The sequence below is a fragment of the Sander lucioperca genome, chromosome 1 (genome assembly GCF_008315115.2).
Source record: "Sander lucioperca isolate FBNREF2018 chromosome 1, SLUC_FBN_1.2, whole genome shotgun sequence".
Classification (NCBI taxonomy): Eukaryota; Metazoa; Chordata; class Actinopteri; order Perciformes; family Percidae; genus Sander; species Sander lucioperca.
Window position 1 is genome coordinate 41,168,520 of NC_050173.1, and position 14,750 is coordinate 41,183,269.

General features: G+C 35.9%; 1 protein-coding gene across 1 annotated transcript in view; it reads left to right on the plus strand.

Annotated features, from left to right (window-relative positions):
• rxfp1 (relaxin family peptide receptor 1) overlaps positions 1 to 14,750 on the plus strand; it is a 68,182-nt gene that overhangs the window by 46,195 nt on the left and 7,237 nt on the right. The window contains exons 4-15 of the mRNA XM_031317187.2: positions 1,566 to 1,671; positions 3,908 to 3,979; positions 4,736 to 4,807; positions 6,016 to 6,087; positions 6,339 to 6,410; positions 6,738 to 6,806; positions 6,934 to 7,005; positions 7,215 to 7,286; positions 8,187 to 8,258; positions 9,474 to 9,545; positions 9,796 to 9,867; positions 11,396 to 11,625. Of these exons, the coding sequence (XP_031173047.1) occupies positions 1,566 to 1,671; positions 3,908 to 3,979; positions 4,736 to 4,807; positions 6,016 to 6,087; positions 6,339 to 6,410; positions 6,738 to 6,806; positions 6,934 to 7,005; positions 7,215 to 7,286; positions 8,187 to 8,258; positions 9,474 to 9,545; positions 9,796 to 9,867; positions 11,396 to 11,625 (1,053 nt within the window). The remainder of the gene's footprint in view (positions 1 to 1,565; positions 1,672 to 3,907; positions 3,980 to 4,735; positions 4,808 to 6,015; positions 6,088 to 6,338; positions 6,411 to 6,737; positions 6,807 to 6,933; positions 7,006 to 7,214; positions 7,287 to 8,186; positions 8,259 to 9,473; positions 9,546 to 9,795; positions 9,868 to 11,395; positions 11,626 to 14,750) is intronic.

The following is a 14,750-nucleotide window of genomic DNA, read 5'->3' on the forward strand; positions in this document are numbered from 1 at the left end:
GTCAGATACATACTGCAGAGATGCACTTTCATGGCAGTATTATTTGTAAGATGTGTACAAACACGTTCCAGTTGTCTAACCTTGATATGCTTTCCCTACCATTTTGTTATTTTATGCAAAGCTGAAGTAGATATGCAACAACATGGCAGCACAATGCATGTCAACTACTGTTTATGAAAGCCAAAGAAGAAATTAATTTGCAGAATTTCAAATGATTTTAAACTGGCACTGCAACATTGAATGCTGATGTTGTATTTGTACAAATACATGTTGCTATTTTCCTTTTTGTTATTTTTTTTCACAAAGCTGCAGATGTCCAACAACATGGCAGCACAATGCTTGCACAACTATGAAACCTAAAGAGTAAGATTATTTAGCAGAACTTCAAATGAGTTCAAATTGACACAGCATCATTATGTAGTTACAAGGACTTCCACTTTTCTGTTGTTATTTTCAGGAGCTCTCATAATATTGTATTGAGTGATGATGTTGGAGCTTTTGTGTGGTCCTGCATTACAATAAAAATGTTAGAGTTAAGCATTTATGTCCACTATGGGTGCCCATAAAAGTCGTGGCTAAATGGCATACTTTATTTTCACACACTCATTCAGATTAAGTGTAGCAAAGCAGTACTCACGTCAGCAGATACATAATACAGAACTCAAGACACATAAATAAAGTTTTTGTCTCGTTCTTGATTACCTCTAACCACCAAAAGTAAATGGCTATTGTGTTCAAAGCATCCTGTCCTAAATCATAACAGTTGAGCTGTTTTATGGGAAATGTTGTGAAATTTATTAAGATGTTATTAAGGAAATAAGGCCTAATGAGCAACTCAAAAGAGCATTATGGTACTTTAGAGCACTTCCGAAGTCTGATTCCCTCATGCAGAGATAAAAAAAAAAATGGCATCATGACTGCATAAAACTGCTGGATTATTTACTTTGTGTTCTGCAGTTTCATTCATGAGAATATGTTGGTATATCTCTGAGTGTTAGGAGACAGTGCAAATTGGATGTATTTGACTAGGCATACCTGGAGCACAACATTTGTAATGAGTCACTTTCGGAGTTACTAGACCTTGTCTTACCTGAAATCACTTGTCTTAAATGTGTAATCATCTGTGTATATTGAAACTAGGTTTTCTTATCAAAGGGGAGTCTTTCATTAACTTCCACCTGTGACTAATTCTGTTGTGTTCTCAAACACAATTTGCTTACATTGGAGCCAGAAATGCCTTGTTAAACAATCTGCTCCATTTCTACTCACCTTGCATATCCAAACTAGGATTTAATGAAATATAATTAAAGCTTGCTTAACCCTAATCAATCTTGAGAAACCTAGTTCTTTTATTAAGTATTGCCAACCTGTGATCATCCTCCAAGTCACTCTTCATCAATTCTGCTTTCCTGTTTTTCTCTGCTGCTTTAAGAACAGGACTTACATTCCCTTCCAGCAGGACTGGGTTGTAATTCTTCCAAACAGCTCAAGTCTTGACACTTTGGCACTGTATGACCAGTTGATTGACATATCCTCTGATGTCCCTCTCCCCTCAATCTCTCCAGTGCTGGGTGCTGTTCCTGAGCTCTGCCAATGCCGAGACCTGGAGCTGGACTGTGACAGCACACAGCTTCAAGACATCCCAGTGGTGGCGATAAATGTCACCATGATGTGAGTAGAAAATAACCTTTTATTTTTTCATTATTGTAAAGCTCAATCAATCCCCGGGAAGCCTCCATCGCTGGCTGTGACTGCCACAGCGAGTGAGACTTACTTGAAGCCAGAATTACAGATGATTCTCTAGTGGTTGTGCAACCCCTCCACATGCAGCTGATGAAGTATGTCTTGTAAGCATCACATCATATATATATATATAGATATAGATAGATATAGCTATAGATATATAATATATATATATAATATATATATATATATATATATAATATATATATTATATATGTATGTATATATATATATATATATATATATATATATATATATATATATAATATATATATTATATATGTATATATATATATATATATATATATATATATATATATATAGTGTGTGTGTGTGTCATGAATTAGACCTATTACCCTGTAGTTTTTGCAAAGTTTGTCAATGTTTGATGACAATATATTACCCTTTTTCAGTCACTATGTGTTATTTAAGAACACATTAATTACCTGGCATTGGGGATTGGCCTGTCCTCATTATCTCACCCAAAGTGTCTGCTTTGTCATTGGCACAGCATCATTTGCTCCAAGGCATATTTGGGTTGTATAATGTTTTGTAGTCGGCTCACTTTTTCTCCCCTCTGAATCTCCTAGACATTTTCAAAGAGCATGTCTCTCTTTGTGAGTTTAAAGTGCAGCTGACCAAAGCAAGATACTTCCACCATCCATCTAAATTTCAATTTAGAACAAAAGAGCACTTAGTAGAGTTCAGACTTCCACCAAGGGCTGATAATCTACGTAGTTATTTGTCACTTTCACAGGCAACATGACTTGGGGTAGATGACAAAATAGCTGTATAAAAGTAGCCAATTTGTGGCCTGATAGTGGTCTAGGGGGATTTGTGCTGTGCTCTGAAGAATCAGTAGTCTTTCTCCTTTTTGGAGCCACAAATGTGATGAAATGAAATTTGAAAGTTTGCCATGATTGTGGCTCAACGGGAAAGGTCACAGAGTCACCAATATGTTTTATCCTCTTGGAAATATGTAGCTATTTCCGTGTATTGTACTGTAACTGATGTGCTTTTATGTTTGCACACAAAAAATGGTGGTAGTACTAGAATTGTGCAACAACACCTTCTTTTCCATTAGAGGGATTTCTTCAGGAAACATTTGAAGAACTTGGAAGTACCAAAAGTGAAATTAATGAGTTAGATTACTGTGTTATGTGAATTAGAAACATTAAAATACAAACAAAAAAAACAATAATAAACATTTAGTTTAGTTATGACAGTCAGTTCCCAGACATGTATTAATCTGCTTCACAATGCACTGTTGTTCTGTTTACACATAATGGTATTGGCCTGCAGGACCAGTTTGTTATCAGAAGACTTCAGTTTTTAGTTCTATGCAAATACAACAACTTTATTTTAAATACCATTACGCTGTCATTGTTTTCCTTCATTTGTGCATGTATAGGACCTGAGCATGTGTGTGTATTTCAGTCATGTGTGTAGTGTGCAATAGAGTGAATAGAGTAAATTGTAATTTTATTAATAAAGTAAATTAATAAAGTAAACATTTTATAAATTAAATGTGTTTTGGTAGGAGAAGCATAAGCAATACTCCTCGGTGTACATAAAGTGTTGCACAGACATGGACCAGAGTCGTCTGACGGTCAACCAACACATACAGTGTTAGAGAGCGGCGAGCCCAAGGAGACAGTATTAACATTAAGAAAATCTTACAATGTCCCAAAATTGACCTCTTTCAAATGCTTGACATGACGAGTGTGTGAGTGGATGAGCCTTTAATCAGTCTTTAATCCGTTAAAAGCTTTGGAATCAACAGCTCACTCAACTTGTTCATCAACTGAGTCACTTTGAGGTGATGAAATTGGAATTATAAAGACCAGGAGGTGATAGTTTGTCATGTTTATGGATGTTCTGGTAATTGACTCGTGATTGTGAATGTTCTGCAGTATTTGTGTCTTCTTGTATATATTGAAAGTTAAGATGGTCCTTTTAATTTAAATAGATCTTGGGATCCTCGGGCTAGAAAACCCCATTAATTAGAAACTTTAACACTTAATAATTGAAATAATTGAAACATGCTAAAATAATAACATTGACAATCTAAATGGATGAGCTGGGCAGCTGTTTAAATGCAGCAGGACCAAATCATGTTGAGTGTCATTCGTGGTGTAAACCTCATTCCGTATTCTGATTTCAGGTCCCTACAAAGGAACCGTCTTCAGAAACTGAAAGCAAACACATTCTTTAGGTACCAGAGCCTACAAAAACTGTGAGTTTATTGTGACTTTATTCTATTTTATTTTACATTATATTCTACCTATTTATTTATTTTTTATTTTTGTCTTCTTTCTTGTTCTGAAAAGCACCATATATAATACATGAGAAATATTGGCATGCATGGGAGCCTACTCTGTTCATTCAGTAAAGCATAATGCCTTCATGTGATTCCAAAGAGACAAGATAATGACCAGCCTTTGAGTGACAAATGCAACAAACGATTTTCACAACTACAAAGTGTGTAAAGCTACAAGGACTGCTGGGAACACTGACAGAAGCGATTACTCTCCTCAGCGTACAGATTCATTCATTGCCGAATTAAGTTGTTTATCAATCTCACACAGTGCCACTGAATAGGTCTGATCCTCAACCAGGAACCATTTGTCTGTGCCAGACTGTCAGCCTTCAGTCGCTGCTCTGAAGGTTTGACCCGATTGAAAACGTCCCTGAGATATGCATAAATAAACATCAGAATAAATTCACCAGCTGTGTAAAAATACGCAGACAAAACACAGCTGTCAGTGGAGGTTTGTTGAGCTCACAGTATGTGCTATAAAAGATGATCCTGGTATTAAACAGATTGGATTGTCTGATATCAGATCCTAATTTATCGCAGCTGGGCTACATTTATTATTAAACCAACAGGCTTAAGGGTTATTTGATGTTTCTCTCATTGTTCGTTTGAAATAAAAAGGATTCACAAAAAAATAAAACAATAACATAACTGTTTTGTGCTTGTTTTATATAGATATCTCCAACACAACAGAATTCAAGATGTGAGTCCTCACGCATTCAGAGGGCTGTATAATCTAACAAGACTGTAAGTTTGTTTATTTTTGTAACACATAAGATGCAGTAATAAAGCACTTGTTTAGGCTGTCCTTTGTAGTACAACTACATAGTTCCATCATACTATGTAGGCTATGTACAAAAAAAGAAGCAAAATGTTCAGGCTACGGAATTTGTTGGCATCAGCTGTTTTATTCATGCTTCACAATCGCTGGCTTATTCACAGCTGTGTGGCTCACCTGACGAGCAACATCCAATCATATTCATGCAACATGGCCGTGATAACCTGACACTTTACACAGTTTTTTTTATTAAGTGCACTAAAACAGTAAATGGCAATGCTGCAGATTCACCACCACACAAATATCCTTATTATTTATTATTTTGCCATCCATTTGTATTAAGTGGAAATTTAGTTCTCTAGGCAGAATACTAATTGCTGCTCGTATTCTCTGAGAGCTCCCTCCGAGAACAGAGCCTTATTTCTAATGACCTGTGTAACCATTTGCTATTAACAGTCCACTGCTTGGCGTGACGGTTTCTGGCGTGACGGTTTCTGACATATATATAAATAGTGGTCCGGCACTAGTGAGGAAGACAGACTGTGTTATTTCTGTGATCTCAATAAAATTGAAAATGTAGTTCATTTTGCTTTGTATTGTCCATATTATCGCATGATTTAAGGTTGCAATTATTTAACAAAGTTGAAGTAAAAGACATGAGGCAGGATATAGATATGATAGCCATGATAACTGCAAGATTGCAGTTATCATGGCTTTAGTAAATCAGATTATTTTCAAAATTAGTTAACCATTGGAACTTTACAGTGAGTGAGCCAACAACAATCTTTCCTATGCATTACTATATCAGTATGTATTGTCTTCACATTATATAAAGAAAGAAAATTGTAACAATTGCTAAAGGATTTATAGATAAGTGGGATGTATATCACTAAAAAAGAATGTAAGTATGAATATAATGCAGCTAATGCAACTACAAACTAAAAGATGGAGCTTGATTATATGCACATACTGTACATTATAAGAGTGTATATAGTAACCAATAAAATAAACAGCTAGGAAACAATACGTATGATCTATGAAATGCAATTACAACAGTTGAAAATGACTTAGCTATGTCATAAAAGCATAATGTAGCATTTTTTCCTGTTAGTTTATCCAACGTGTTCAGAGAGCATCCTCTTCAGGTAACCTTCCAAACTTGTCTTTCCTCTGTTAGATATCTGAGCTATAACAAGATATCTGCCCTGATGCCAGGGGTGTTCCAGGACCTACACAAGCTGGAGTGGTTGTATGTTTATTTTCTACTGACAGAAAGTTCTGCAACAAAGGAATATAAAATGCTGCATGCATAGTATGTAGTGATGTTTTAATTTCTGTAAATATTGATAGAGGCCGAGAAGCCGAGTTTTGTGATAAATAATTCCTACTGAAAAAGTGTTTTTTGTTCTCTAACTCTTTGCTTTTGTCTCTTACTTTATTTTATTGTAATTGCATACAGGTGATAAATCACACATATCTCTATGCGTGTTTTTGTTGTAGGATCCTGGAAAATAACAATATCCATGAAATATCCTCCATGACCTTCTCAGGACTGAACTCCCTCGTTTTACTGTGAGTTTATCTTTTATACTTCATGCTATGGCAGAGCTTTTTTTCTTGTTTTGCTTTGCTGTGATGTCTTCTCAAATCATCAAACTGTCTGGTTCTAAGAGCCTTTGTAGATCTGTGACAGCCACTGTCGCGCCAAGTGCATGCTAATTGGGGAATGTCTGTAAATTATAGAGTGTGGTCTATTATTATTAATATTACTATTATTCCAAGTATAAGTATTATGCTCTATATGAAATATGTGATAACTTCTGTTATCATTTGACACTATAAATTGAATAGAAGGAAAATGCACTACACCTTGTTACATTATGTCTCACTGATTGACAGGGTTTTGTTGAACAACTCTTTGACAGAGCTGGATGACATCTGTCGGGAAATGCCGATATTGAATTGGCTGTAAGTAGGATGTCAAGATATCAAATGTTGTCTTGTCATAAAAATGACATGTCTTTTGGGGGGGGTTTGTGTGTGGTATGTGTCTGATGTTTCCTCTCTGTGGGCATTTCATAACATGTTCTTGCAGGGATTTGGAGGGAAATCTAATTCAAACCATTGGAAATGTCTCATTCTGCTCATGCAGTATGCTGACAGTTCTGTAAGTGTGCATTTACATGATTGAAACCATTGCAAAGGCAAATTAAAATGTTTGACTTTTGCCTGAATTTCTTTGAGATGCTTGCAAGTCAGCCTCAGTTTCTCAAAATGTTATAAGCTTATGCATGGAATCAATGCTGGCAGTTCATTGGATTTGGTTAGAAAAGTAGTAATATAATTTAAATTTTTGTATTTTTTGCCTTTCTCCAGTGTTTTACAGCAGAACAGGATCAGCCATATACACGAACAGGCTTTCTCTGTCCTTCAAAAACTTGGAGAGTTGTAAGTTCATTTGTTTTATTGTGTAAACAAACTGTATAGGAAACAATATCACAACTTTGAGGAATGTGCCAATAAGAAGCTAAAGTATGAGGCAATTTTGAAAGTGTCTTATTCTGAAGATGTGCTACACATGGTGACTTAAGAAATATCTGCAGTTTTGAAGAACAAAATTGAAGATAAATATATGTGAGCTTTAAGACTAACGTCCTTAGCAATACAAACGTCAAATGCATAGCTGCAGGCAATGAAAGACACCATTTAAGAACATGAGTCTAATGATCCCACATTTAGAATAAAGACTTCATTGAACAAATACATGTAATTTTGTTAATGAAGATCATTTGTTCTTTTGTGCCCCGTTAGTTGTTAGGCCTGAGGAATCGTCATTTGTGTCTTTGGTTTGTTCGTGTTTCAGTTAGAGGGTGTGTTTGTCCAACACTTTGTTCTATAGCAACATATCTTTGAACTTCTGGGCAGATTGTAGATATTATGTAGATTTGTGTTACCAAAAAGATTATTTTGGTGATCCTCCAACCTTTTCGTCAGGTCAAAATTTCCCCTTGCGACTGTAAAAAGTTCAAACTTTCCCGGAGCTATGATAGTTAGCGCTGTAGATGTCTCTATTTACACATATAACCCACAGCTGAATATACATTGACTAATGAAAACTGTGGGTGCATCAAAAAGGTGAATTACATTATAAAGTTATAGAGACAGCATTTATTGCATGAGTGTTGTTTTCAGTGTGCATGTCATGCAATCTGCCCCCTGTACATAGCAAGAGTTACAGAGGTTGGATTTGGTAAAATTCTCTTTGCATTTTTCATATACCCAGTCATTAATACATGTTTGCTGTTTTGTGTTTTGTGGGAACTGATGTGGATTTGTCTCTACACACAGGGATCTATCCAACAACAAACTGGTGGCGATCCCTCCCAATCTCTTTGTCTTGCTGGGGGATTTGCTCCAATTGTGAGTTCTGTTTACACAAATACTTCAGGATGTACAGTTCTGTATACAACCAAAGCTATTATTATTATTATTATTATTGTTATTATTATTATTATTATTATTATTATTATTATTATTTTATTTTTATTTTTTTATTATTATTATTATTATTATCTTTGTTTTTAAATTTTTTTTTATTTGAGCATGTTGATATACACACACACAAGTACATACATCTATATATATATATATATATATATATATATACAGTATATATGCCATAATCATACAAATTAAATTAGATCACAATTATGCAATATGTTTATTCATTTTCTTTGAAGATATGTATATAGAATAACAGTAATAACTAAAAATATTAAATACGTACATAAGGATAATAAAATACAAAGTACAATCGCTGGGTGCTGCTTAATTTAATGGAGTCATCAGATATTTCTTTATAATGAGTGGATTTAAAGTATTTTAAATATTCCAGATCCAGTAGGTCTTAACTTTGGGAAATAAAGCGAAGCTGTAGTCTTTCGTCTGCTGAAAGAAGAAAATGTGTATCACATGTAGTGGAAATCTCAGGTTATATTGGGTGTAAATGGACTACATTTATGTTGCACTTTTCTAATCTTAGCCACCACTCAATGTACTTTACCCTACAGGCACCATTTACCCCATTTAGTAGAATGTTCTGTTCTGTTTCATTGTAGTATGACCTGTAAAGAGTGAGGCTGTTATCAAGGAGATTATTGATGAGAATTGGATAACATGCTACATCGTTTTCCTGTGAATTATTCGTTCTAGACTCCGCCACCGTATGCACTATTAGAGAGATAATTACAGCTTTTAAAATACATGAATTACTTTTGTGAGGAAATGCAGACCATAAATAGAATTTTAAAGTGGGTTGGATTTCATGAAAATGTTAAGGATTATATCTTTAAGTAGTAGCCAGTCAATGCACTGAATCCCAACATTGTGGTGGGTGGATAATAAGATGTCAGTTAAAGAGGAATAATTCAAGGACACATCTTCAAGACATGCAGCAGAAGGTAGTACAAGACAGTTGTGGGAGTTGAAAGAAACTGGCCATGTGCAGAAAACATTCTGACACTCAGAAATGGTTACTTAAATAATAAATGGGATTATATATACAATATATATATATATATATATATATATATATGTATGTTATCTAATTGAGAGTTTCTTATCTTTATCTTCTAGGAATATATCATACAATCCCATCGTGGAGCTCCAAGTTGACCACTTTGACAAGTTGCATAAACTGAAGTCATTGTAAGTATACGTTGCTACACACTGAATGACTCCAGGTGCAGAAGAACAGCAAACATACAACACAGTGTGTAATGAAAATGGGGCTGGTAGAAGTGTTTGTCATTTAGTACTTGAAAAGCTAATTGTTGAGAACCTATTGTGCTTTTGAAGTCTCTTTTAGTAGTGCACAGTTAATAGATATACTGTAATGTGTAACTCTATATGTGGCGCCTGGCTAAGACTCAAATCAATATGTCTTTAAATTCTCTAGGAGCATAGAAGGGATAGAAATTGGAAACATACAACGGAGAATGTTTGAACCTCTCAAATACTTGACTCATATGTAAGTACTCCATTGTCATGCTCTATGTTTGTACTGTTAATCCTCATCATTTGGTCTGGACTGTCATTTCGACCGTAGCCTTTTCACACAAATTTCTAGCCAAGAGCAGCCTTATCGAGACTGTCAGGCATCTCTTCCAACTGGGAAATGATTAAGTCAAGCTTAGTGTAATCCATCTTCTCTCTTGGTAAAACAGCTCGGGGTACACCTATGCAGGTCCTGAAAAGGATGCAACAGAGAAAATCAATGCCCTTTTAGCCTTACATACAATTGCATATTCTCCCCTTAGTCCTTTTAGGCTGTAGAGTTTCATTCAAGTTTCAGTAAGATAGCAAGAAGTTTGTTTTGCTCAAATAATATTTCTCTAATCTAAATCAGGTGGGAATCTATCCAGCCATGCAGATTTTTGCTTTTATTTATCCAGATTTTGAGATGTTTCTCTCTGGAATTTCTGCCTCTGCAGCCACACAATGGAAGTGAATGGAAATTAATTTGGGGTGCTTACAGCATAAAAAAGAAGGATATTTACCTTTCCAAAAGCAACATCTCTTAACAAAAACATTCTCCCTGTTACTGTGGATCATCATCAGATTATACTGTAAACTGTTTTCATAAGATACTACTTCTTTGGTAGTAAGAAGTTATACTACTTCTTTGGTAGTAAGTAGTTGTATGAAAACTGTTCACTGTGAGGTGCAATGTTTCTAGAAAGACATGTTGCTGTTCAGATTTTAGCCACGCTATTGACGTGGCTCTAGGAATGTCGGCCAGTTGGTCCACCACTTTGGTCCAGACTGAAATATCTCTTCAGCTTTTGGATGGATTCTCACAAAGTGTTCATTATTTATGATGAATCCTATTGACTTTGGTGTTCCCCTGACTTTTCCTCTAGCCCACCATGAGTTGACATTTGTGATTTAGAGTGAAATGTCTCCACAACTACGGGAAGGATTGCCATAAAGTTTGGTGCAGACCTTCATGTTCCCCTCAGGATAAATTGTAATACCTTTGGTGATCCCCTGACCTTTCCTCTAGTGTCATCATCAGTTCCACATGTGCAATACTTACAATAGAATATGACCAAACAGTTGCAAAACTAATGCCATTCCAATCAGCCTCAACTGTATTATGTGTCTACTGCTAATTAGCAAATGTTAGCATGCTAACACACTAAACTAAGATGGTGACCATGGTTACATTACCTGCTTAACATTAGCATGTTAATATTGCCATTGTAAGCGTTTTAGCATGCTCACTTTAGCATTTAGCTCAAAGCACCACTAGACAATGCTAACCTTAGTTCAAATTCAAATCCCCAGTCAATATCATCCAAACTTTTCTGCTGTTTTGGAGCTTTTGCAGTCACTGTTTCTGCTCTCCAATTGTCTCAATTAATGAAAAGACAAACCCTGTAAAAGAGTGTGGACTGCACACTTGGCTGTAAAAACCCCGAACCTTGCAGCGGTAAATGAACAGGCTCCCTTATATTTTGCTTAACGGGATAATCTTCTTTAATCTATTATCACAGCTACTTCAAGAAATTCCAGTACTGCGGCTACGCTCCCCATGTGCGCAGCTGCAAACCCAACACTGATGGCATCTCGTCCTTCGAGGACCTGCTGGCCAACATCGTGCTGAGGGTCTTTGTGTGGGTGGTCTCTGCCACCACCTGCTTTGGCAACATCTTTGTCATCTGTATGCGCTCTTACATCCGATCAGAGAACAAACTCCATGCCATGTGCATCATTTCTCTCTGCTGTAAGTTACACTGCATTTAAAGGAGAGATGTAGTAGAAACTAGCTTTTTATTTATAGAATATTCTTTACCATCGTAGTACATTACTTATTACTAGTATTACATAACAAGTGTTATCCATTTTCGTAGGTCATGAGGGAGGACGGGGAGGTGGTATTTACTGTCCATAAACAACATTTTTTATAATGAATTAAAACACCAGTTCACAGTTTACCCACATTTATATTTAGCACTTCATTATGTTTATAGACCTGACAATAGTCTCGGGAATTATGGAAGATACAACTACAGAAGTGACAAATTCTGAGAAATACTTTTTCTGATCGTAAAGTAATCAGGCATCCAAACTCAGTAGGAAAGTTTAAATAAGTCTCCCAATGTGCTTATCAGTGTGTTTCATCAACACTGATTTCATCTTGCACACATTCTTAGACACCCTCATGAATAAGACTTAATGTAAAAACAATGAAATCTCTTACTAAAATATGATAGTGTCCATCTGAATAAAAAATTCACATACTCCAATAAATGATTTATAGCACAACATTGAAACCTATTTTGGAAACTGCTCAAGGATAACGTCTATGGTTGATTGAATAACAACACTTTTCACTGACTCATCTAAGATAGAATAAAAGGCATACATATGTTTCCATATTCAGTATTGTTGTCAATTTGACTTATATACAGTATGTGCCCCAAGTTTATATATAGTTTTGAAAAGTATATAGTATATATAGTATAGTTGTTGCAGGGCTTAATTTTCTACGGTAACAAATTGTTTGCAGGGAGAAGGTCCTGTAGGAAATAAAGCAGAATTCAAGAGGAGATCCTGGAGTTTTTTGGTTTGAAATGGACAGTTGTACAGTAACCCCAATCAGTCTACTGAGTATAGTGTGTGCAATAAGGTTTGATGTGTGTGCTGACATGAAAAGACAGGAATAATTATAAGAAGATGAGAAACATAACACTGACACTGCACAGGTAAAGGATTCAAATAAACTGCAGTCACTCATGGCTTTTTGGCACGTCAGCTTCTGATTAACATGCAGTATGGGTCTCACCGTGTAAGTCATAGGAGGAAATTGACTTCAAGGATGTTATTGATAAAATATACGTGCTGCAGGAATGAGTAACTTCGTACATTTAGTCAATTACTGTACTTAAAGGTCCAGTGTGTAACGTGTTTAGTTGTTCATTATCAAAATCTATGTTGCCCGTTCACAAACTTGTCCTTTTTCATGAATATTTACCTCCACCATCAATTCCAAGTATTCCTTTTGGCTTGAAATTTGCATTCGCATGAACTGGAGTAGATGCTCCATATTCATGCGCCATCTTGAAGTACGTTAAGTCCCTTACGAAGCCGGTAAGGGACATACAGGACATAACTGCTCCACCTTTCGCGTTTTCGCTGTCACATGATAAACTCACAGATGCTGCTAATGGGTATCGTAGCTTCCCGGCCCCTGCAAGTTTGAAGAAGGAAACATGGAGGACCACACGTATTCAAAATCCAAATTTCAGGAACAGGAGTCTTCTTCTTCACCCAGAAAAAGAAAAAGGATATTGAAAAGAGCAAGAGACCGGCTTTTTGAAGCGTGAAGGCTACCGTAGCTGTAATACGTACTCTGAACTGAGAGAGTTGATTGCGATATATGATCTCAACGCTAGATGGGAGAAATTCCTACAAATTAGACCTTTAAGTAAGAATTTGAGGTACTTGTATTTTACTGGAGTATTTCTATTTTCTGCTACTTTATACTTCTACTCCACTACATCGCAGAGGCAAATATTATATTCTACATTTAATTTAATTTACATCTACACTGCATTTATCTGACAGCTTTAGTTCCTTGTTTCTTTGCAGACTCAGATTAATACTACAAAATATGATCAATAAATAAATTGATAATATTATATTAATAAGAATACATTGGTCCCCATGGGGAAATTCTCAAGCTACTCAGAAGTAATGTATAATATATATATATTATAAATTAAAATGACCTTCACCTTTACCAGCTGCCACATTAAGGCGATGTACACTTTAATGCATTAATAATTACGAAAGGTACTTTAATTGTCACATACACATACAGAGAAATTCATTCTCTGCATTTAACCCATCCCTCAAGGGAGCAGTGGGCAGCCACTTACAGCGCCCGGGGACCAACTCCAGATCTGAGCCAGTGCCTTGATCAAGGGCACTGACTGGAGAACCTAGTACATGTTTTTGATGGTGGGGGAAACCCACGCAGACATGGGGAGAACATGCAAACTCCACACAGAAAGGCCCGGGACGACCGAGATTTGAACCCAGAACCTTCTTGCTGTGAGGCCACAGTGCTATCCACTGGGCCATTTATAATCCAATAATATAATATAATAAACCATTATAATCCAATGATGTAACATTACTCTGAAATGGACCATTCCGCATAATGAGTACTGTTACTTTTGGTATTTTAAGTATATTTTGATACTAATGCAGGATTTATTTGTAACAGAAAGAGTATTACAGAGTGGAATTACTACTTTTACTTATGTAAAAGATCTGTGTACTTCTTCCAACACTGATGAGTCCTAAAACCCAGAAATTAGTTAGCATTTTTGCATTTCCGGTTCCCTCGTCTCGAAGTCAATGGATTTTTGGAATGGGTTAGATGCCTGAAATAAGCGATAAGAGATTTTAACATTTGTTTTATGACATGAAATGCGTCAGTGAATACCCCCACTCTTTAATTTTGTATAGGTGTGTCTTAAAAATGGTGGTTGCTAACAAGTGGTTAAATGAGACCACAGATGTTGTCGGGGACATTAAACATCATCGAGCCGAATACGCAAAATCAAATTACAAGTTGAAAGCTTAGTGGTAGTGAAGTTGAAGTCATGCGACTTTATAGCCTAACGTTAGCTTCTTACTTCTGGTGATTGCATTTATGCTTAAAAATCATAAAAGCAGTGTTCGTTTGTGAAGGTTATCTTGCTAAACAAAACTTGTTAGTATTCATTTTAAATTCATTAAACGTTTGTTTGCCGCAGAGCTTATTTTCTACAATAACCTTAAATCCAATTGAAAAAGGGGTGCCTGGGTAGCTCACCTGGTAGAGCGCATGCCATATAT